Source organism: Carassius carassius, chromosome 16 (assembly GCF_963082965.1).
Source record: "Carassius carassius chromosome 16, fCarCar2.1, whole genome shotgun sequence".
In the NCBI taxonomy this organism is placed as follows: Eukaryota; Metazoa; Chordata; class Actinopteri; order Cypriniformes; family Cyprinidae; genus Carassius; species Carassius carassius.
In genome coordinates, this window is record NC_081770.1 from 25,789,073 (window position 1) to 25,812,704 (window position 23,632).

Genomic DNA, 23,632 nt, shown 5'->3' on the forward strand with positions numbered 1-23,632 from the left:
TGTTCCTAGTTCAATTATCATGAGACACTGATTTTATTTTATGCAACATATTTATTGTGAAATTGTGTTACTGTTGTTTGATCCAGTTAATTTTAAATGGATAATTATTAGAAGTACAAAACAAAGCCTTTTATAACTACTGTCATATGTCTTATTTTCCATAAACTATAACAAAACACTTGTGAATAGATTGTTGTCAAAACATTTACTTCTTCATATTCACTTTATTCTTCACTTTCATAACACATTCTACAATAGCTTACAAAAATAATTATTGTAGAAGTATATTAATCTGTAGAATTCAACAGAAAATTGTTTACCCATGGAAATCTGTTGAGTTTAAGATGATTAATGGCTTTTGTATAAATGGCCACAGTATAAAATTAATATTATATTTATATAATATAAACAAACAAGAAAGGCTTAAGAATACAAAATACATTTATTCTGGCAAACAAAACATGAAGAAAGGACAATTGTGGTCAAGTTTTAAGGCAAAAAACGTAACAACTGACAGCACGTTCCCGTTTGAGTGTTTCACAATCTCATTTTTACACAATAAGAACAAGCAGTGGACAGTGATTTTTGTCACCAAGAATATCACAGCACAAAACAGTGTAATGCTTGTTTCACACTGTAAGGGGAGCACAGCATCAGATGTGCTTCATTGAAACTGCAACATAAAATGTGATCTTGCAAGACATGCCACTAACACTTCTTATGAGAACATTAGTTACAATGGGTGCCAGAAAACATGCACTGCTAACACTTGAGGTGCAAGAGGCCTTAGCAGTATTATACAGCAGAAAGAAACAATGAAAGCGGGACAAATTTGACTAAAAGTAACATTAAAGGTGCGATAAAGTTAGAAAATGAAAAAGTGAGGCTAATAAAACTTTAAGTTTACTACTGTTCTTTCTATATGGGACCCTGAGTTCTTTTTCTCTGCTGTAATATGAAATAAGACAAACCGAAAACACAGATCAGAGTAAAAACACAGATCAGTAATATCTTCCACCAGTCTAATATTTGTGTTTCTGGTCCATGGTTTTCTTGATCTGTTGATTCTGTGGGGGGGGGGGGGGGGGGGGGGATTCTGCATTCAGACAGGAATTCAATCTGTTTTTAAAACTTCAAACATAATAAACTATTTTTACCCACCTTTGATTATCAGTTGTACAGTCTCCCGTTCATTTGAGGGTGTGATGAGGCAGATGAAAGTTCCTGCATCAGCGTGAGTGAGATCGATGAGTTTGATGGAGAAGTTTCCTCTCTTATACTCGTCAGGGAAAGTTTGCACTCTATTCTTATACCGTGAGTTCTGCGACTCTAAAGATTCTGTACCTTTAATTAAATCATAAATAGACTCACTAGCTTTGTTTCTCCAAAACACATCAGTGTCTTGAAGTTTAAGATCATGTTGAGTTGAAGAACACGGCAGGAGAACAGAACCACCGATGAAACTCTCTACTGTGACCTGCAGAGAGACTGAAATCACACATACTTTAACTGTAAACACAATCTGACATCCATACAAGTGGCATTAATTTACCTTTTTTAAACTTAGTTCAGATGCTCACCTTTGTTTATCAGCACTGCAAACACAACGATGAAACAGAATCTGCAGAAACAAAAAAAAACAAGTTATTTTAGCTTTATTAATCTTAGCTAGTACAGCTTGACGTTGGCAACAGGCTTGTTTGAGATGCGCAGAACTGATAACCAGTGATCATACAGGTTAAAAAAGTTCTCTAACTAGCTGTGATGTCAGTAGAATCGCTAAAACAACGTATGCAAAGTTTGTTTACCAGTTGCACAAACTAAAAGTATGATGGGAAGCAGAGCTGGGTAGATAACTTATGAATTGTAATCAGTCATTGATTACAGATTACATGACAAAATGTGTAGTCAGTAATATAATCTCTTAGATTACACATTTTTGGTAACGTAAACTGATTACTTTTGGATTACATTTGTGCTAACTCTTATTTTATATTACATATATTGAATTAGCCTAATATTGTACTATTTTGACATATTATATATATATATATATATATATATATATATATATATATTTTTTTTTTTTTTTTTAATTCACCAACAAGAGCCACAATAGTTTCTTTTTCAAGTGCAATGTATGGACAGTTAATACTTAGAAATACTAACACTAATGTACCTTGCTGTTAGTGTTTGCTTGTAACAAAAATTGAATAAAACAAAATCACATCTTATGAATTTAAAGTATATTTACTTAGAATTAAGTACATTTAGAAAACAGCTACATTACAAAAAACAATATTGAAAAACATGAAATCCACAGCAATATCACTGCTAGGTTAAATATTTAATCTAAAAAAAAAACTAGAAGTGTAAATGACTGTATCAATGAAAAACATCAAACAATAGCTACATTGCAAACATGAATTTTGAAAAAGACTAAAGTCACACAGCAATGACATTTCTATCCATCTCAAAACATTTTAAGTGTATAGTGACAATGAGGAAATGACAAACAATAACAACATTACAAAAATGAATATTAAAGAACACTGATGAAAATTATTTTGTAGTGAAGTAAATACTAAATAAAAACAAATGTAATTTATACATTAAATAATTTAGTTAAGGCAATAATTTAAAAAAAATTATTAAGAAAATTCTATGTTAGTACTCAATTTAAGCTTGTAGAAATTAAATTTGCAACTTATAAGTATATTTTACTTGGAATTGTGTGTTATGTTTATACGGAGCCCCTAAAGGCTGTGTCAGAGTGAAATCAGAGTGAAAAAGACTTGAGGAATTTTTGCGTTCCCTCAAGAAACTGCATTCCCTTGCAAAACCTTTGCGTTCTCTTACAAAGATATTTGCGTTCCCTCGCAAAACTATTTGTATTCACTCACAAAACTTTTGCGTTCTCTCACAAAGATATTTGCGTTCTCTCGCAAAACATTTGAGTTGCCTCACAAAGATATTTGCGTTCTCTCGCAAAACCAGTTGAGTTCGGACAAACACTTCCTGTTTACTTAACAGCTTGTAGTGGTTCATACAGCTTCATAATTTCACAATGGAGCGGTTCATAGAGTTTTGTTTTGAACTAGGAGAAATAGTTAGTGCATGCTTATTAAGGCATGGTTTTGGGACATACTAAATCGCTTAATGTAAAACACTGTGTGACGAGAGCCCGGGGAATGGAGTGAGGCTGGTGGAGTACCTGCGCCATTCACCGGTATCGAGTCCCGCTTAGGAGCTTCAGAAGGAGAACTGACGGAGGGACTGATGCAGTGCTGGGACTCAGGCTCGGACTTTATTTTGTGTTTTGGTTCTGTTTGTGTGCGACAGTCGTCCATGAGGAGGGGCTGACGCACTCTTTTGGCGAAGCTGTGGCCTAGTGGTTAGAGAGTTTGACTCCTAACACTAGGGTTGTGGGTTCGAGTCTCGGGGCAGCAATACCACGACTTAGGTGTCCTTGAGCAAGGCACCAAACCCCCAACTGCTCCCCGGGCGCCGCAGCATAAATGATGCCCACTGATCCGGGTGTGTGTTCACTGTGTGTGTGTGTGTGTGTGTGTGCACTTTGGATCGGATAAATGCAGAACACAAATTCTGAGTATGGGTCAGCATACTTGGCTGTATGTCACATCACTTCTTTTAGGTATATTTTATTATTAAACTTTTGTTTGAATGTTCGCCGGTTCCCGCTGCCTCCTTCCCGAGACTACAAACGTTTGTTACACACTGGATGACTAAATTCAGTACACAGATTACACACCATATTATTAAATCAGACAGACAAGCAGAATAGCCCAGAATATGAACATAACCCATTAAATTGCACTTTAAGCGTAGGCTGTCCCTCATAGAAAGAAAACGCTTAATTAATGGACTGAGACAGTAGCATAAAAATGCCGAATTCAGGATACCGTTTATTAAAAAATTATACATGAAAGGAAGTAAGCCCAGAAGAACAGACGCATTTTCTTCCCAAACCTAATGTAATGTGAAACTGAAAGTATGGGCTCACGTACCGCTCTCATTACAAATCATCACAAATCCAAATGTTTCCATATTCGCAATGTATTTGAAGCTAAACCATTATTGATTAAAATAACTGGGCTCTGTACGTTCCAATATCAACAGGAAAAAAAATCATAATGAACAAAAATGTGCCGCACTGGAGTGGGTCGGGGCTCACGATACGGCACAGACATAATACAGATTAATTTAAATTGACTGTGTAACATTTTATCTGTATTGGTGATTATTTTAAGAATAAACAGGCAGCACTTGCAATGAATATGTGCGCATGAGGCGCTAGCGCGATCAAATCCCTGGGACAAAATACTCCGTCACTTAGGCTACAGCAGGGCATTATTCGATTTTGAATTCAGTTTGAAGATTCAATAATATAAAAGATTATTAGAAATGTTATAAAGCGAACACCGTTACGCTCTCATTTCACTCTGGAACCGAGAATGCAATTTTCCCTGAATATCCAAAATATTGCACGTGACATTGGTTTTATATAGGCCTGACAGTTTAAAAAAAAAGGCAATATTAAGTGTACATTAGGGCTGCACGCGATTGTCATATGTGTCTCGTCAGTAAAGCTGGTTCTGTGATTAGCTGTAAATGTCCATCACCTACTTTCAAATGGAGCCGCACTTACTACACAGAGATGTAGTTCGCTGAAAAGCTACGCAATATCGCTTTCATAATCGCAGATGAATCGCATGCGGTTATGAACCTTCATTAAGCCACGTTTTCTTTATGGGAGGAAACCACTTGTTCTTCTGGGCTTATCTGCTTTCATGGATAATTTATTAATAAAGTGTATACCGAATTCTGTCTTTTTATAACACGGTCTTAGTCCATTAATACAGTGTTTTCTTTCTATGAGGGATACGCTTAAAGTGCAATTGACCGGGTTATGTTCATATTCTAGGCTATTCTGCATGTCTGTATGCTTTATTAATAAGGTGTGCACTGAATTTAGTTATCCAATGTTTTACTTGTTTTAGTATGTCCCAAAACTGTACTTTTATAAGAATGCTATTTCGTCCAAGTTCAAAATAAAACTCTATGAACCGCTCTATTGTGAACTTAACTTAAAGTAAACACGAAGTGTATGTCCGAACTCTGGTTTCGCAAGAAAATGCAAATATCTTTGCGAGGGAACGCAAATGATTTGCGAGGGAAACGCAAAAAGTTTTGCTAGGGAACAAATAATTTTGCAAGGGAACACAAATAATTTTGCGAGAGAACGCAAAAAGTTTTGCGAGGGAACGCAAAAAAACAAAAACAATTTTTTTTTCATTATCTTGTTGCTGATTTCTTCTGAGCGCCCCATTAAAAAACCATTAAAAAATATTAACGTTTAAAAAAGGAAATTTAGAATCAATTAATTATATACAACTTCTTACCATTGTGCAAATAATATGTAATCATGTAATCTATAAAAAGTAACTGTAGTCTGATTACGAGTATTTTAAAAAGTAATTTACTCTTATCATGAGTACTTGAGTTATGGAGTCTGATTACGTAGCCCTGCATAGACTTCACTAAATCTTGAAACACTCCTCAAATAATTGCTCTGTTATTAACCTTGACTAAGTATATATATATATATATATATATATATATATATATATAAAATGTGGAAATTAAAATTCTTCTAATATGTTAAATTCCATCTTATTTTTATAAAATTTAAATTAAATAGGTTATAAATATTCACTTTTTGTCAAAATGTATAACTGAATTAAAAGCTTCTATTTATTTCTCTTAACAATATACTGGATGTTGCATAGGCCTAGTTATTCTGTAGATTGCTAAACTCTGAATATGACTTAGCTGTCAATTTTGTTAATAAGGGAGCATCTTCACCCATCTTACCCTACTGGTCAAATATTTAATATGTTGAATGCATTGTCTCCGTCTCTGTCAATCAAATTACTATCAAAAAATAAGAATAACAGCACATGCATCACGCCACAAAGACGATACAACGTGCTAATGCGAATAACTTAGCTACAACAGATATTTGTGATAACCTGCAACTCGCTAATGGATATTTAAACATACCACGATTAATGCATTAATGACCTTGAGAGGGGTTTGTTTGTTTGTTTACTAAGTTGTTTGTTAATGCTAGTTTAAATAAACCAGGCCAAATACGAGCGAGCAGCTTTCACTTTGCACATATCGCGGCAGATCCGAAATATGTGGGAAGCACGATACGGCTCGTTTTGTGAAAACCGATTATCATGTAGAAATTATGAACATACCCGATGATCATGTTGTCCCGAAATAATTAACTTAGCTTATACATAATTTGCGAAAACAGAAGGTATCTAACGCGTTGCCTTTTCCGGGAGGAAGTTGTCATAGAGCAAAAAAAAAAAAAAACCTCCGGATATAAGCAAATATATATATATATATATATATATATATATATATATATATATATATATATATATATATATATATATATATATATATATAATCAATAAAAAAAAATGTAGAATACGTTTTTCCCGAGCCTCTTTTTGTAACTTCCGGTTAGTCCCTGCTCGTGGTTAATGGAACTACACCCGATGGCGTTTCACCCGTTTCTCCATTCTCCCATATACACCCTTTCAAAAACAGACATGATTTCTACTGAAATAAAAAGTATTTTAGAGCTCCTTGTTAGAAATATCAGAAAAAAAATCATTACAATGTAACGCAAAGTAAAATATTACCATAACATAAAAAACCCCGCAAATTGTGAGCTACTTGGATGAGACATGCATGAATTATATACCTATATAAAGTCTGTGTGAACTATTTATTTATGTATTTATTTGAAAAGTTTGTAAAAGTTTTTAGTTTTTATTTTATTGCCAAACATGTAAACATAATCGGGGCGTACATGTATGATTGTATCTCTAACAACATTTACAGTGTGAACTGGGAGTTGCAGTCGCCTTTTCAGTATTGTGACATATTTCAAACTGAAACAGAATATAGGCATGTTGACTTGAAGCAGTGCTGCGCAGATCGATCGGTGTTTGATGTCAAAGTACGGCGAGGGCGATTAGAGAGTAGATGGCTCATTATTCTTTCGAAACGCTGTCGCGGTACTTTGATGTCATAAACTGATCTATCTTCGCAGCGATGTTTCAATTCGAACACCTATTATTGAATAGAGGGCAGATTTTATCACACTTCCTCTCCTTCTCCCACTTTCAGCAAACCGTTGGAGGGGTGCGATTAATCAGTTATTATTCTGCCCACTGCTGTTAAACTGACACAATCGGAGAAGGAATGATATTTGCAGAGCCACTGAAAACCAGAGTTGTGACATTCTTTGATTTTTGGAGCTTTCAAAAGGTGTATTCGACAGATGGCGGTCAACGAGATTAGATGCTTGCAGCCGGGGATGTAGTTGAAATAGAGCCGTCAAGCCGGACACTTTCAGCTCTATAACAGATGAAGTGAATAAAATGCTGTATTGTGCAATATAATACACAGACATTTCTGAAACGTTTTCATGAGCAACAGAAACACTTTTTACAACTCTGATCGGAAACGAACAATGAAATGTAATTTTCTGCCTAGATTGTGTTTTATTAACGTCTACACTTAGCTCGGCTAGCGTGATTTCACCAAGTACAACATGTTCCTGGATCAATATCCTTGTTGATCCTGGAACAGCATTCCAATCCACCAATCAGAACTGAGATGAAATGTATCACATTTTAAAGTTATATTAAATGAAATAAGTTAATATTCGAGTCATTTTTGCTCATAAATGTAATTCGGAATCGTTCAAAACTGTAAAGGGTCTACTTTTATTTGTGTGCCCTCGCAATATCAACAAAATGTTGTGCTTTTATAAAGTAAAGAAAACAGACTGGGATGCACTTTCTGCCATCTCAGTCATGAACAGGAGCTCTTCACAATGATGAAGCAAAACTCAGCGAATAGTCTGCTTGTCTTACAGACATGATTTAAAGATACATTTTTTCATCACCATAATCTATGGATGTCTAAAATGTAAAAATAAGGAGAAGCCCAAAACAGGCCAGATGCTTATGACATGAAAACTCCCCCGAAGCCCAGTCCTAGGGGCATAAATAAGCTGGGGTCCAGCGGGTTCGAGCTGAAATGCAGGGCTCACTTTTATTAAACTTGTGTCTATTTTGTTGAATATACCTATTTTTTGTCAAAATATAATTTAAAAATATACTCTCTTAAATGTGGTGTGTACCATAGCTGCTTTTATAAAAGAAAAAAAGACAAATTCTTCATGAAGTAACTTTGACATCATGAATATTGATTATTATTATTATTATTATTATTATTATTATTATTATTACTTATCAATTATTAAATTGCTCTGAATGAAGAGTCAATTCTCCTTGATGGGATCGATTCCAACCATTGAAATTGACTCTCGATTCCCATTCCAAATTCTTTTTGGAATCGATTCCCTACCCTACCAAACAACTATGCGCTGGCAACCTATCTGAATAGGTTAAAGCAGGATATACCACATTTTCAATATGTTTGCAGCAACATCTGGTAAATACTGATGCATAATATGCATTAATTACTGCACTGTCTACGCTTTACAGTAGCATTTTATGTTGGGCAGTGAAAATGTTACACAGAAAGCATATTTTCCCACACCATTGTGGCATGCTGCTTTTGCAAGTTTCCATTAAAAAAGTTTCTGTTAAAAAAGTGTCCGTTTTATTTTCCTTTTACACCCTGATTTCACGGGTTCATCAAGTTAAAATTATCTATCCTCGATCCCTATTTTAGCCAGCTTTGACAGAACTCCTCTCAGCTTGCACATCTTTTCAAAGTGACTGGCAGTCTTGTCATTTGGCCTGAATACAGCACACTGATTTGCTAAAATGGACTTATCAGCATCTGTTCACGAACAGCAATGGCACTTGATTTGATTTGGGTGTTTTTAGCTCTGACTATTCTAAGCGTATCTGATTGGTGCGTTTTCAGGTCTGACTAATCTAAGCACATCTGATTGGCACAGTTTCAGCTCTGACTAATCTAAGCGCATCTGATTGGCCCATTTTCAGTGCTGACTAATGTAAGTGCATCAGATTGGTGCGTTTTCAGCTCTGACTAATCCTAAGCGCTTCTGATTGTCGCATTTTCAGTTTTGACTAATCTTAAATGCATCTGATTGGCTCATTTTCAGCACTGACTAATCTAAGCACACCTATTTGCCCCTTTTTTCAGCATCTGATTGGCGCGTTTTTGCAACTGACTAATCTAAGCGCCTCTGATTGGTAAATGCATTCCTAAGTTAAACTGAAATGTGTTTGATTGGGTGTTAGGTCCAACACGGCAGAAAAAAAGTGTGTAAAGCAAGTTATTCTGCTTTCATTTAATTAACACTTTTCATTCATTTTCACATTTCATTTTAATCGTGACAGCCATAATACTTTGTTTAATTGTGCAAATTTGTCTTGAATCTATTGGGTATTTTTTTTCATTTTGGTTGCATTTTTGCCACAAGACCTCTGACCCTGGTGGCTGCCTTAATGATTCCAAATCAATGACCTGTTGATGACTTTTCTTAGTGAAACGAGTCGGTCCAACCTTCTCAGTGACTATTCAACGTTGCCAGGACTGTTGCCACCCGTTTATTCGCAAAAGTGCAAAAAGTGCAAATGTGCTGATTTTCCTTCACATAACTGGATTCTTTCTCTAGAAGGAAACACATTTCAGACAAATATTAGAAAAATCTCCTAAAATATGTGGGATTATTGGTACCTCATTGTCTCTAATTGATCAGTTATTGTAAATAACATGATATGTTGATTAATATGAGTTCATCCATCATCCATTCTCAATACTGATTATAGTCTGTAATGAAAAGCAAAAGGCTTTCTTCTCACAAAGTGCAAAGAGAAAAAGCCTCAGTAATAGATCTTGATGAGCTTGTTCAGGTGTGTTTGATCAGGGTTGGAGCTCTGTGGGAAAGTGGACCTTGAGAACCACTTCTATAACACATAATTGATCATCAGCAGAATTTAGTAGAGAAATGGGTGTGGGATCTTTTCACTTGTGATACTGTTTATTTCACCAGTATCCTGGTGTCATATGTCACCACAGTAACTCCACACCCAGTGAATGTAAAACATCAAACATCGGAAGAAACGCAAAGTAAATGACACGTATCTATGTACTAAGAACCAGTCTGATCACTATGAGACAGGATTTAGCATCATTATAATCATACAATATAGAAACATACAACAATGATATTGTACAAAGAGTACAAAATGCTCTGCTTTTGCATGCTAGGTATTTGTTAGATGAATAATATGTCAAACTGAAGACAAATATTAACATGGTAACAATGTAAAGGAATAGAAATAAAAACAAATGTGGGCCAAAAAGTTGCATTTGATTAATATAACCATAAAGCAAACACACAAAACCAAATATGTATCTCCATATGCCAGTAAACCAATATTAATTAAATTTGAATGGCAAATGTATAAAAAGGCTGTTTGCTTGACTCTCTTGTTTATCCCTTTCAGGTCAGAATGAGGACGTCACTAGAAGATCTACAATCTTGACATATACAGTTATGATAAAATGTATTGAGACACGATGAAAGCAGCACAATGTGTGAGGGTTCAGAAATTTTTAAATATGTGACTATAAGAACTTTTACAATGAACCTCTGATTACCATTTTTTCAACAGCTTTTGTCATAGTTTACTTTGTGAGAATACTCACATGCACAGTACTGTATATTTGCATGAACTGAATACGATGGAAGCCAAACAAACTTACTGAATAAAAAATGACTAACAATTACTTTCGTCTTTATTGTTCGCTGCTGTGACTGCAATGTTATGGAATTGCCTTGGTAAAGTATTTAATGCCATAAATATCCCTTCAGTTTGATGTTTATTTAAGTCTGCATTGTTTAATTTAATGAAACAAACAAACAAAGCAAATACAAAAGAACCTGGAATAAAGTTGCACAGAGAAGCAAGATATTTTCCACTGTTTTGTGTGGTTGTGACATGAAACTCAAAAGACCTGCTAAGTTTTAAACCTGTGTGAATTTAAATTATTCATTTATTATTCATACATTTTTATGCATTACTACTTATTTAATCTTATGTCTTCATAAGTTAGAGATCAGAGGGAATGTCTTCATTTTCAGGTTTCACAAGATGATAGAAGCACACAGAAAAGATTTTATGATAAGTGTCTAAAATATCACAGAAGCTGTACAATCTATATGTGTAATAAAAATGAGCACCGCAATTGTACTTATTATATAATTTTATTGTACAATGTTCATTTAATACAAGACTAAATCTGTGTGTAAAAGTGCTGTGTAAGTTCAGCTCTATTATTACACACTAAACACTGTAATGCTATAATTATCTTTAACCTTTAACATATGTGCATCATAGACAACATCATTTACATTTTATGTGATCAGTGAAAACAAATGCAAATTCTCTTCTAGGTTTTATGAAAATAATATGTGCTCCTGTATGCAGTGTCCTGATCTATTCCTTATCCCTTGCCACAGTAATTTTAGTCAGTATCATCCACATTCAGAATTGTTGCTGACAATGCACTCAACCCAGACTGTTACTTCTTTGTGTGCTGAAAACTGCTGAATTTCAATATATTACTTGTGTAACATAATGACCCACATGGGGTAAGTAATCAAGCGCAAGGCAGTAGTACAGGTTTACTCAACAGGCACATTTTTATTCAAATAATTGAACATATTAAAAAAAAAAGGTGTAACAGATCGTCAATGCAAATACCCACAAAGAAAACAATAATAAATAAAAATAAACAAAAACAAAAAAATGAAATCAACCAACAGATAGCCACAGGTTACCTATATCGTGAAGACAGAGTGGCATTTAAAATGCTCTCACCACAACAACGCTCACAGCAATCACACTGCAAACCTACAAAAAAGAAAGAAACACAAATAAAGTGACCAAACCACCACACGATCCCAGCCACCTCACCACCGCCATCCACACAGTGAGGATAACCCAGAAGCCATGGTTGGTTTGAAAAGAAATCTACAAAAAGAAAGAAAAACAAATTAATTAACAGTGGGTAATGCAAGTAGAACAAACCAGTCAGTACCATAGAACCATCCTTTTATGGCCTAGGTTTTCCTTATACAATTATGATCCAACATCCAACAAAAAAACAACAACAAATAAACCAAAGAAAATTAAATCTAAAGTAAACAGTAACCGTGCATCCCTGTAAGGGGAAACACAGTTAATTACAACAAAGAATTATTTACAACAAAAACACATCAATAAAATAAAACATTCAAAATAATTGCTGCACATAATAGAAAACATTCAAAAGTTCCCTTCTAATTAGGCAATACCTCTAACATCCGTTATTTTGACGGACAATCCGGCCAAAACACTAAAAACAAAAGAAAAGAAAATCATTAAAACATAATCCTAAAAACAATTTTATAAAATTATAAAACTACTACCTCCTTAACGGTGTGTATCATATATTCAGCTCGTAATAACGCTGCGCCAGCATTTAACATAACTGCTCGTCTACTCTACTTCTGAGTGCCGTGACATCCATTCATCCACCAGTCAGTCAAAGACAGGAAGCGAGAGAGCGAACAAACCTCACTACTTCCTTATAAGTGAAGTGACATTCAGCCAAGTATGGTGACCCATACTCAGAATTTGTGCTCTGCGTTTAACCCATCCAAAGTGCACACACACAGAGCAGTGAACACACACACACTGTGAACACACACCCCGGAGCAGTGGGCAGCCATTTATGCTGCGGCGCCCGGGGAGCAGTTGGGGGTTCAATGCCTTGCTCAAGGGCACCTAAGTCGTGTTATTGAAGGTGGAGAGAGAACTGTACATGCACTCCCCCCACCCACAATTCCTGCCGGCCCGGGACTCGAACTCACAACCTTTCGATTGGGAGTCCGACTCTAACCAGTAGGCCACGACTTCCCCTTATATAGCACTAGGGCTGATGGGACTTGTAGTGCCCCAACCATGTCTCATTACAATCGTAACACATGGTGACTTTCACTTAAATAAAACAGGAACAAACTGAATAGAGCTGTAAAAATGACCAGAATGACCTTGAGACATAGTAATGGGTTCTTTACATGCCCTGGGGCTGTTTGGGGACCCAGTGAGGCTCTTGATGACTCATGGGGCCCCAATTGCATCTCTGAAGCAGAAATCTGTCAAGAAATAGGACTGGGCTCATATGAGTTGTGGCAGTGTCTATATCTCCAGCATCAGGATGCCACAGCAACACTATTCTGCTAGTAAATATAAAACATCAAACAATGGCATCAGGTGATACACCTCTGCAAAAAGAAACAAAACTGAATCTTAATATTTATAAACCAGTCTGACCAGACTTCAATAGTATTGCGTCCATAAAACACAAAAACAGAATATAACAATTATATAAATATTAAATACAGTGTCTCTGCAGGTCACATTAGAGATGACCTGTAAACGTTATATATGTGGTTTGCACATTTGGAATAGAGTTATTAAAAAGAATCAATGTTTGAACTCCCCCTCATCATAACCAACCTCTTTAATGGCCTTTTGGGCACCTAAATATCATGAAATCATGAGACTGGGCTCTTCTCACATCCTGATGCTGAGAGTTTTCCTATTAATCACCACTCAATACTAATACATGAAACACATCAGATAATGGCATCTGTATTATTTTTGATGAAAGATGACCAAGTCGTATCTGCTTGACTGTGGACAGCACTTCTTTTTGACTTGCATACTTTTTCACACATTGCCCCCTAGAGCCTATATGCAAGAGCTGCGTGCAACCTTAAACATAATTCTGTTCTGAATATTATATTTGGTTTTTTATTACTAAACAGAAATATCATCTCTAACATAAAAGTTCCAAAGCTTGAACACATATAAACAGCTTTTTCCATGGTAGGTTTCAGAATAGCACTAGATGAACTAGTTCCTCCAACAGTTCCTTAGATTTTGAACTCCTTCTGTTTAAATACAATACACACAGGACTAGTCTGATGAGATTTGTATATAGAAATGTGTTCAGAGTTGAGATATGCTGCAGCTCTGCAGACTCTTGTCAGAAGAGCAAAACACTGTAGTTGATGGACAGAAACACACTAACCACAAAATTATAAATGGCCCTTTTTATGTTGTTAAAAACCTTGCAGTTTAGAACTCATTAATTGCAGATAAAGTAGATGTTTGTAACAAGTTCTCTGATTCAGCAAGCACCTAAAGTCATATTCCTGACACTTGTACGACTTATGTACACACATAATTGACATATGAGTCGTGCCTGTATGTAATCTGTTGTATAAAAACATATGAACGTCTCTTTAAATAATGTTAACTGCAGATCTTATTTTATTCATAAATTGTGGATTGTCATTCTAAAAACTTGAACATGAACTTGGCAACTAATGGCCTGAACATGCAAATACTCTAATATGTTTAGGACTACAAACTGAACAGCTCATTTACATGTTCCTTTAAAATATATGTTGTTTGCATATTATATTTGCATGTGCCTTACAGGACAAGTCACTAATGTGTTCTTATATATGCACCGTTCCTCTATTTCCTTTTGTTTTGCCACCTTGTATGTCAGATATACACAGATTTTGCCTTGTTGTTCAGTTGAAAAGTATTATAAAAAAAAGAGAAAAAAGAAAGAAAATTAAAAAATGAATGCCACGAATGCCAGCCCCTCAAGTTTAATGATTTTAAAGTAAAAATTATTCTTTTATTTTGGATTCAAGTTTCCATTGTTTTGAGGATACAACAAATTGATTTAAATCTGAAACCGAACAAACTAATCCAGTAAATTATGTTGTAAAGTAAGTTGTATTTTGCATTTGGTTAATTGTGTTTATTTTGTTGGCAGGGAGAAAATGTTTACTGAAGACACATGGGGCTGGGCTCATCTGTGATGTATTCAGCTCCAGTATCATAGGGGAATAACTCTTTCCATCACTGCTGAGTCTTGATGCCGTCACACTGATTACACTCCTGTTTCTCTTAGGAGCGCCAGTTCAGTCTGTCAGGCTGTAAACAAGATGAGATGCTTCTGGATTTAGGACTTCATCAAAACAGGTAATTTTCTTGATGTAGAAAATGACAAATTTATGGTAACTATTCATTAAAAAAAAAGGAAGAGAAAATAATGAAAAATCAATCTCATCAAATCAAATCAATCATATTTTGTTGTTTTCTCTCCAGGTCACAAAGAAGGATGTAACTGGAAGCTCTAGGATCAGAAACAATTATGCCAAGACATGACAGTCTATTGAGACACAATGAAATAAGGAATATACACTAAGACAACTTTCAGAAACATCTTTCAACTGATGATCAGGAACTAGAAAACATTGTGTTTTCTCTAGAGGATGCATCACTCTCATATTAATGTAAGTTCATTTACTCATTAAATAGTAATAGAATTTACACAACATTACACGTAAGATTCTATTGAAATGACCAGATATTATTCTTATTATTTAACTAAATCCCTTTTCAGTGGAACTGGCACAATATGTTGTAGTCTAACCAATGAAGATGAGAAATACAACTAAGATTTTTTGTCATGTCTTTATATATGGAACCAACATCCACACATGACTGACAGATATGTTCAATACGACTTTTTGTGGAAATTGAGTGTAATATTAAGAGTGAATGTGAAAAGTTTCAGTAAGAAGGTCAAAAAGGAAAGTCAAGTATAGAATACTATATTAAATTTACAAACAATTAACAAGTATATGGTGCGCATGTGCTTGGATGCCGTTGACGTCACGACGTTCACCCTAGCGTTCTGGGTTACAATATTTTTCTGTTGTTTGAGTATTTAGCATTTAATCTTAATTTCAGATGTTTAGATACAATATATTTAAGTAAAAAATATATTAATTATATTGGGAAACCATGCAGATCAGGTATGTTTGATGAATTGTGAATGCACAAACACGTAATGTCCTTCACCGCTATCACCGAAGGCCTGTTGTCGTTCGCATGCTCATATTTCGGTTGTCGGTTTCTTTGTTTAAACTATAGTAAAGATGAAAAGATTTTAAGAATCATTAATAGGCTACTATTAATTCATAATTCATAACAGGGTTATAGGTTTGTAACTACTATTTTAATTTAGTTATTAGCAATTAGCATTAGCATATAGCACATGCAGTCAGTTTTATTTATCTTACAGTGCTACTTTTACTAGTAAGATAGAAGACGATGCCCTGCATAGAAACATTTTCAAAGTTTATCATGCTCATTTTCCAAAGTGGCTTAATTATTATAGAGAATAAGTCAGTCAATGGTTGTTTGGTTTCAGATGATATCAGTGTGGAATGGGAAACAGGAAATGGTTTGAGTATAGGGGTCCATTCTGATTTCGTTGAACCCAAGGTGCTACATGTACTTTGTCAGTGATACATGGCAATACACTTCTTTACTGATATATTTAATGCCCTCATCATTTTTTCTTACAACATCTAAACCCAATTAAACTCATATCATTGGCATTACTGGTGTCATGATCTACTTTTCTTTGTTCTGTTTCCACAGTTGCTGGTTCATCTGTGTTTTTGCAGGGCTCATACATAAAGGTGAGAAAAAATAAAAAAACATTTAGTGGAAATCATGTATCCTATAAATGTCAGATTGCATGTTTGGACTTAATGCTTGTGTGATTTCAGTGTCTCTGCAGGTCACAGTAGAGGGTTTCATCTGTGGTTCTGTTCTCCTGCCGTGTTCTTCAGCTCAACATGACCTGAAACTTCAAGACACTGAAGTCCACTGGAGAGACAGAAATGACAAAATCGTGTACAATATAATTAAGGGCAAACATTCAGTAGAAGGACAAAAGACACAGTACAAGAACAGAGTTGAAACTTTTTCTAATGAGAATCTGAGAGCAAACTTCTCCATCAAACTTACTTCTCTCTCTCACGCTGATGCAGGAAAATACATCTGTTTCATCACAAACTCATCTGATTATCAACCGAGGACTGTAGAGCTGATCATCAACGGTCTGTAAAACTGGTTGATTGATGCATGATGATTTAAATTTTAAAAAGCTTTATAAAATCTGAATACAATATGGGTTTGATCAACTACTGATATTTCAGTCTGAATTCTGCTGTTTATAAAAAGTTGACAGATCTGTTGTGATTATCACAGTTTAGTAATATTTTTGTTTTCTTTACTCTTTTGTTGCAGAGTCAACAGCAGAAAAAGGAAATGGATCAAGAGACAAAGAAAACCAAAGAGAAGATTCATGAGCAGACAGTGTGGGGAAATCAATGCTCTGGGTTTGCATTGTAGTGATTGTATTAGGGTTTATAGCCTGTTAAATCATATTTCACTTGAGAGTGTTTATGGTCTATCAAGATTTATGATATCTATTTAGATAGATGTAAAAAATATTTTGTTGTGTACCCAGCATTAGACTAAAACTCTGCAATGAGTAAAAAAATAAAAATAAAAAGATTTGGTAACAGTTTCTATGAAGCCCGTATTTGTAATACATTATAAAGGTATTCTTAAGGCAATATAATGAATGCATGCATTATAAAAAAAAAAAAAAAAAATGTATAATATCATCTCATGAATAATCATAAGAACAGTTTTAATATATTATAATATTTACTTATTTGTGGTTAAAGCTTTTAAGAGTATGATTATTTATACCACAATGAACATGTTGCTTCCACTTTGACAATGGATTACAATTCTCACAGTTATAATGCATTATAATGCCCTATTAGGATGGGAATAGTTTTCTAAACTATGTTTGAGTTTCGATTCCTATCACCTGACGTTTTCATGTACCAATTCGGACAGGACTAACATCTCCTTGTTTATTACAGAGATGAAAGGGTCAGTTTTGTACATCTTGGCGTTTAAGAGATCACACGCTCTCTATGCGTGCATTGCGCAGGCTATAGTCATTCGGATTGAAAGTGAAAAAAAAGTGACATTCAGCCAAGTATGGTGACCCATACTCAGAATTTGTGCTCTGCATTTAACCCATCCAAAGTGCACACACACAGAGCAGTGAACACACGCACACACACTGTGAGCACACACCCGGAGCAGTGGGCAGCCATTTATGCTGCGGCGCCCGGGGAGCAGTTGGGGGTTCGATGCCTTGCTCAAGGGCACCTAAGTCCTGGTATTGAATGTGAAGGTGATTACCATTAGTATGATCAGTTTTACTACAAATACCATGGTGAAGCTAGTAGTAAAACCATGTTAATGTGTGGTAACATTTGTTTAATTAAAAAAAAAAAAGATTTTATATATATATATATATATATATATATATATATATATATATATATATATATATATATATATATATATATATATATATATATATATATATTTGTAGTAAACCCATATTTAATTTTAATAGAAGGTACATATGTAAATAAAACATTATGTAGGATAATTGAGTGCAGAAATGAACGTGAGTGATTTCACCTGACGCTGATATTACAATAGCTAGTCTTAACAGTTTACGTGATCTAGCTCTTGATTTTATTATTGTTATTTTTGTATTTCTTTGCCGGGAGTCAAATATATCAACCATGCGTGCTGTAATAGCATCTACCATAATTCACGTTGGTCAAAACACACGCAGGAAATGCGTTGCGAAAAATATATATATTACCGGCAATCACAGACATTTGCATTGGGACACATTCATAATTTGCTCTGGATTTATCAAAGAGGTTGTGTGAGAAAAAAAACACAGATTCGGATGGGATTAAAGTACGTCTGTGAAACACAAACTTTCTCATATCTTGCCATTTTCCTGATGCTACTTTACTTTACTTTACTTATACTGTCAAGGAACACGTAGGCTATAAGTAGTAGTAATACTACTACTACTACTACTAATAATAATAATAATGATAATTATAATACATTCTCTCAAACAGCCATAAGATCAGATATCAGATCAGATGAATGTGTAATATGACACATTTGCTTTGAACTATTTTTATTGTAATTATCAGTTTGATTATTTTGATAAAATAATACCCTTTAGACAACTGTTGATAAGAAACTCTGCAACTACATATCAATTAGCGGTCATTGGAGTATGAGTATGTCTGCTACTGTAAATATATGTTAACACTTTATTTTGATGGCCAACCAACAGATAAACTGACATATGTGTCTTTGCAAGTACGTCAGCTTATTCTACCACACTAGATTCTCCATTCTTGAGGATACTAATACTCTAATGAGAGTTAGTTGGGATGTAGTGGCAAAGTTGCTTACAGTTGATTGATTAAAGGGACCATCAAAATAAAATGTTACCATATAAAACAATGCATTTTTTTTCAGTTGGAGTATTAAGCTCACATGAATTAATTAACATCAGCTCCACAGGAAACACTCAACATCTAACCACTCACAAGCTGTAGAAAGATACAGTGCAGATCTTAAATAAACAATGTCAAAATATAATACAGTCCATTAAACTGTAAATGAAGAAGATTTAATATGGTGTTTGTTATAAATAATCATACTCTTAAACTTATAACCACAAATATGTATAGTATTATGATGCATTATAATTATATGATTATTCATAAGTTGATACAAGATTTTTTTTAAATTATGCATTCATTATAATCAGGGCCGGATTAACCATAAGGGCAACTGGGCAATTGCCCAGGGGCCCAAGACCTCTAAAGGGCCCAGGGAAGCAAGGGCACGAGCAAAATACTGTATCTGGTAATCTCCCGCTTTATATTAAACAAACTGTCAACACGGGCTTTTGCGCTACACAGAGAGACGCTGCGCTGCCTATGACTTTGAACGTGAGTTGAGAGCGGTTGAGAGTCAGTCTCATGCGGAATGACCAATGAAGAGAGGGCCTCAAGTTAAGACCCTCTCCTCATTGGTCAGTCCGCATGAGGTATGTCAAATGTTACGCCGAGCGGGTTACGTCAGGCGTTGCTACAACAGATAAAAATCTGACATGGAGAAGCTAAGTGGGAGCGCGAAGCGGAAATTAAAAAAGGAAAAGGACATCAGAAACGCAGAAAATTTTAAGTATATACCTAAAATAGGTCATTTCTTCACTCCTGTTAATGTTGCCGACAGTTCTGTTAAGTCAGCTTCCGTCAACGACGAGGACAACTCAGCTAGCCAGGACTTTTCTTCAAGATGCCAAATGAAAGCAAACATGCACTCCCTAATTATTTAGGATTAAAATTGTGTGTTTTGCCAGGTTTTGAAGTATTTATTTTTATCTTTCTATTTTAGCTATTGGACATGAACTTGTTAGTGGCCTTGATGTTATACACCAGTTTGCACAGTCAAAGTCCAGAAAAAAGCCGTTGTAAGATGTGTTTGCCAAATGAAGGCATTTCAAATTCAAACATGCACTTCCTCATTATTTAGGACTAAAATTGTGTGTTTTGCCAGATTATGTAGCATTTATTTCTGTCTTGTCTTCTTCAGAGAAATTGACAGATTTCTAAATGTTTATGTAGCACTAAAATGTTTAACTGGTTAATTGTGCTGTGATATGTTGTTGTTCTATTTTAAAACAAGTTAAAATGAGCTTAGGATAAAAATGTTTATGAGCAGATAATAGTGATACTGCATTTTATTTATTTATTTTTTCCTTGAGGTGCCAGCTTTATTAAAATGCTGTATATTGTTGTGGAGGGATAACTGGCAGATTTCAAATTGTTTGTGTTGGACTAATAACTTGATTGCCTTGTTGAATTCTGAGGAAACAGGGTCACCCTGTCAGGGTGATTTCTGCTTAAAATGAGCTCAGGACCAAAATGTTTCTTGATGTGTTGTCTGTGGTCTTCTGTTATAGCTCTATCAATTCAATACATTTATATTGGGAATAAATGTTGTTAAATAAACAATGGTTTGAAAGTGGTTGCTTATTTATTCATTTTTGTGAAAATGGAGGATATTTCCCTCCCTCTCAATGTAGTGGGTCAATTTTACCAGATTATACAGATGCTGATGTGTTTTGTTTTCATAGCATTATATGTGAGTGAATGTCTTTGATAGGGGACATAGTAGTGCATTTGTAGTTCTATGAGCATTTAAATATTTGTAAATCAAAATACACCTGATGACAGTTAGAATTTGAAGTATTGAGTATATTTACTGTATATTACAGTAATATATTCTGTATATGACCATATTATGGTGATCCCGGGGTCGTGATGATGGGGCCCTTGAATATTGTTGCCCAGGGTACAACAAAGTGTTAATCTGGCCCTGATTATAATGCCTTAAGTATACCCTTATAATGTATTATAAATACAGGCTTCATAGAAAGTGTTACCAAATTTCTTTTTACCAGAATTATAAAGAAATATAGGACATGTAAAAGTTATTTAAACAGTCCATTAACTGTTGAATATTCACAGAAATATTTATGTCAGCATCAAGTATGAAGTTGATTTATTGTCTAATGGCCTTATATTAAACATATCTAGATACACAAACAAAAGCATCATGTCACAAGACAGAGTTTATTCTTCAGTGCTGCTGTTTCCATCTGAGCTATGAGAACTGAGTAACATAAATGTGTAAAGGTTTTACAAAACCTCAACTCTAGACAAAGGTGACAGACGCTGTTTGTGAGCAAAACGACCAAACCAGTGGAACATTTTTCTGGTTTTGGTTTAGCACAGTTTATTTGTAAATCTTTTTCTTCTTTTTCTTTTTTTTTTTTAGAACAACTGTTATTTTTATAAAGCAATCAACATAGTTAATATAATATTATACATATATGATTAAAGATCTGATATTATATGATTTTATGTAGATATCAAACTAAATTAAAAAATTATTGATTACAAAAAAAAAAATTAAATTAAAAAATAATTGTTTAATTGGTGTCCTTGTTTTATTTATTTACAATTTCTGCTATTGCTTGTACTTTGTATATTTTCTCTCTTGTTCACTAGTCTTAACAATAATATTATTAAATATTTCAACTTTATATTTGCTATGCTGGGCTTTTTTTTTTTTTTCTTTGGCATCGAAATTGTGATCTAGAACTGAAACATTTATTTGGTATCTAAAATTGTGTTGTCTGTTTATTAGAATACAAGACAACATGGACCAAAAGCAATGAAAACAATATTACTTTTTTTATTCTTTATTTATTTATTTATTTTGATTGATTGATTGATTGATTGATTGATTGATTGATTGATTTTTGTGAAAGGGCTAGATACATACAGTTTTTTGCTAAATACAAAATTATATAAAACACAAATATGTTTTCACTTCTGAAATAGTTAACAAAGTAAGAAGTACATTGTTAAATTGCTATGTAACACCGTATAAGGTCTAGCAGGCTTTGATTTTTTTTTCAGTTGATTTATTGTTACATGCAAAAACATTTTAATGGCTAAATGTGAATGAACCGGAACAAAAACTTTACATCAGACTTGATAAAGGAATTTCAATGAATCTGACAGAGATGCTTAATGCATGACTAACTCCTAAACTGTTTTGTTGTTGTTGTTGTTTACTGACCAGTAATGGTGGAAATATTACATTTCATTTAAATATTCAATATTCAGATGACTAGTTCTTCACCTTGGCACACTGAAAGAGCAATGAGGAAAACAATTAGCATTTCCGCTGCACTTAACCTAAAACTAATCTGCTTTAGTTTGTTGTAATTATAAACCTTCAGTTTAACTAATTCTATAAAAATAATAGTAATACATTTTAGACACTTAAACAATTTTAAGATTTTAAATGGTTTCAAATATTTACCTTATTGTACTGTTAAAAGTTTTGCATCCTGAAGCCGATATGTAACTTTTGTCTGCAGATCAGCATTATCAACAGATTTTTCCAACCATTCTGATTTTTTAGCAGCGAAAACTAAGAATGAAACCGACAATTCAGATTCAATATTTTTAAACTGTAACAATACATATATGGAGACACAAACATGCTAAACTAAAGTCAAAAGACTATGAAAAACATCTTCACCTCCTAGCTGCAGAAGAGCATCAAATGGATATTTTCACAAACACCACAAGTGTTTATTTAATTTGCTTATTTAATTTAAGAAAAACAACTCACCGATGAGCACAATGATCAGAAACCCGTTCATCAGACCAGATATGATGATAATAATCTGCCATTGTGTTTGATTGTAACTCGCAGATGGTTGAACTGATTCTGTAAAGAAAACATGCACAGTCTGTTACTGTGAGTGTTTTACTGGAGCACAATGACAATGATACAGTTTTATAGAACTAAATTAAATATTTATAATGGATTCATCTCTATGTGAAGCAAACAATGAGAGGGCTTAAATTTTTTTCTTATAAAAATGTAGTAAAAAACAATTCACACTGAAAATCAGACTGTCACTCACCGTTGAAGTATATTCTGGTGCTGTTGCTGAGTTTTGGAGGTGTTTCTGTGTTCATACAGTAATAAACTCCTAATTCATCAGCAGTCACATTATTAATAACCAGACCATGTTTAAACTGCACTGAATATTTCTTTCTGAATGATTTATTATGGTAAAA

At 34.3% G+C, this 23,632-nt stretch overlaps 2 protein-coding genes and 2 long non-coding RNA genes across 6 annotated transcripts in view; 2 read left to right on the forward strand and 2 right to left on the reverse strand.

The window, feature by feature from the left end:
• The window catches only part of LOC132160023 (uncharacterized), a 72,736-nt gene extending 61,894 nt beyond the window's left edge, over positions 1 to 10,842 (forward strand). For both annotated transcript variants that reach the window (XR_009437933.1, XR_009437932.1), the window contains one exon: positions 10,563 to 10,842. This is a non-coding gene — a long non-coding RNA (uncharacterized LOC132160023). The remainder of the gene's footprint in view (positions 1 to 10,562) is intronic.
• LOC132160019 (CD276 antigen homolog) lies at positions 424 to 6,397 on the reverse strand. Its single transcript, XM_059569714.1, has 4 exons — positions 6,288 to 6,397; positions 1,581 to 1,621; positions 1,162 to 1,488; positions 424 to 1,067 (listed from the first exon to the last, which is right to left on the reverse strand). Exons 1-4 carry the CDS (start codon positions 6,296 to 6,298, stop codon positions 919 to 921), a joined length of 528 nt encoding a protein of 175 aa, XP_059425697.1. The 5' UTR covers positions 6,299 to 6,397; the 3' UTR covers positions 424 to 918.
• A 4,062-nt stretch (positions 10,843 to 14,904) lies between the features above and the next one.
• LOC132160020 (CD276 antigen homolog) lies at positions 14,905 to 17,449 on the forward strand. 2 transcript variants are annotated; one of them, XR_009437929.1, is made up of 4 exons: positions 14,905 to 15,170; positions 15,297 to 15,484; positions 16,641 to 16,681; positions 16,772 to 17,449. XR_009437929.1 is itself a non-coding variant. In XM_059569715.1 (3 exons), the coding sequence occupies exons 1-3, from the start codon at positions 16,609 to 16,611 to the stop codon at positions 17,354 to 17,356; spliced, it is 468 nt and encodes a 155-aa protein (XP_059425698.1). In that variant the 5' UTR covers positions 16,508 to 16,608; the 3' UTR covers positions 17,357 to 17,449. The 2 variants fall into 2 exon arrangements, 1 of the variants encoding a protein (XP_059425698.1); XM_059569715.1 differs by lacking the exons at positions 14,905 to 15,170; positions 15,297 to 15,484 and having other exon boundaries at positions 16,508 to 16,681; positions 16,772 to 17,104; positions 17,295 to 17,449.
• Positions 17,450 to 22,511: 5,062 nt separating this feature from the next.
• LOC132160026 (uncharacterized) lies at positions 22,512 to 23,268 on the reverse strand. Its single transcript, XR_009437936.1, has 3 exons — positions 23,178 to 23,268; positions 22,863 to 22,973; positions 22,512 to 22,688 (listed from the first exon to the last, which is right to left on the reverse strand). It is a non-coding gene; the product is annotated as an uncharacterized LOC132160026 (long non-coding RNA).
• Positions 23,269 to 23,632: the final 364 nt, after the last annotated feature.

Bases quoted from the DNA above. Each gene is read 5' to 3' on its own strand.
- LOC132160020 (XM_059569715.1), top strand. From the start codon at position 16,609: ATGATCTACTTTTCTTTGTTCTGTTTCCACAGTTGCTGGTTCATCTGT. The intron at 16,682-16,771 runs GTGAGAAAAAAT...GTGTGATTTCAG, and splicing joins TGCAGGGCTCATACATAAAG to TGTCTCTGCAGGTCACAGTA. The intron at 17,105-17,294 runs GTCTGTAAAACT...CTTTTGTTGCAG, and splicing joins TGTAGAGCTGATCATCAACG to AGTCAACAGCAGAAAAAGGA.
- LOC132160019 (XM_059569714.1), bottom strand. The intron at 1,489-1,580 runs GTGAGCATCTGA...GTGTGATTTCAG, and splicing joins TGCAGTGCTGATAAACAAAG to TCTCTCTGCAGGTCACAGTA. The intron at 1,068-1,161 runs GTGGGTAAAAAT...CCCCCCCCACAG, and splicing joins TGTACAACTGATAATCAAAG to AATCAACAGATCAAGAAAAC.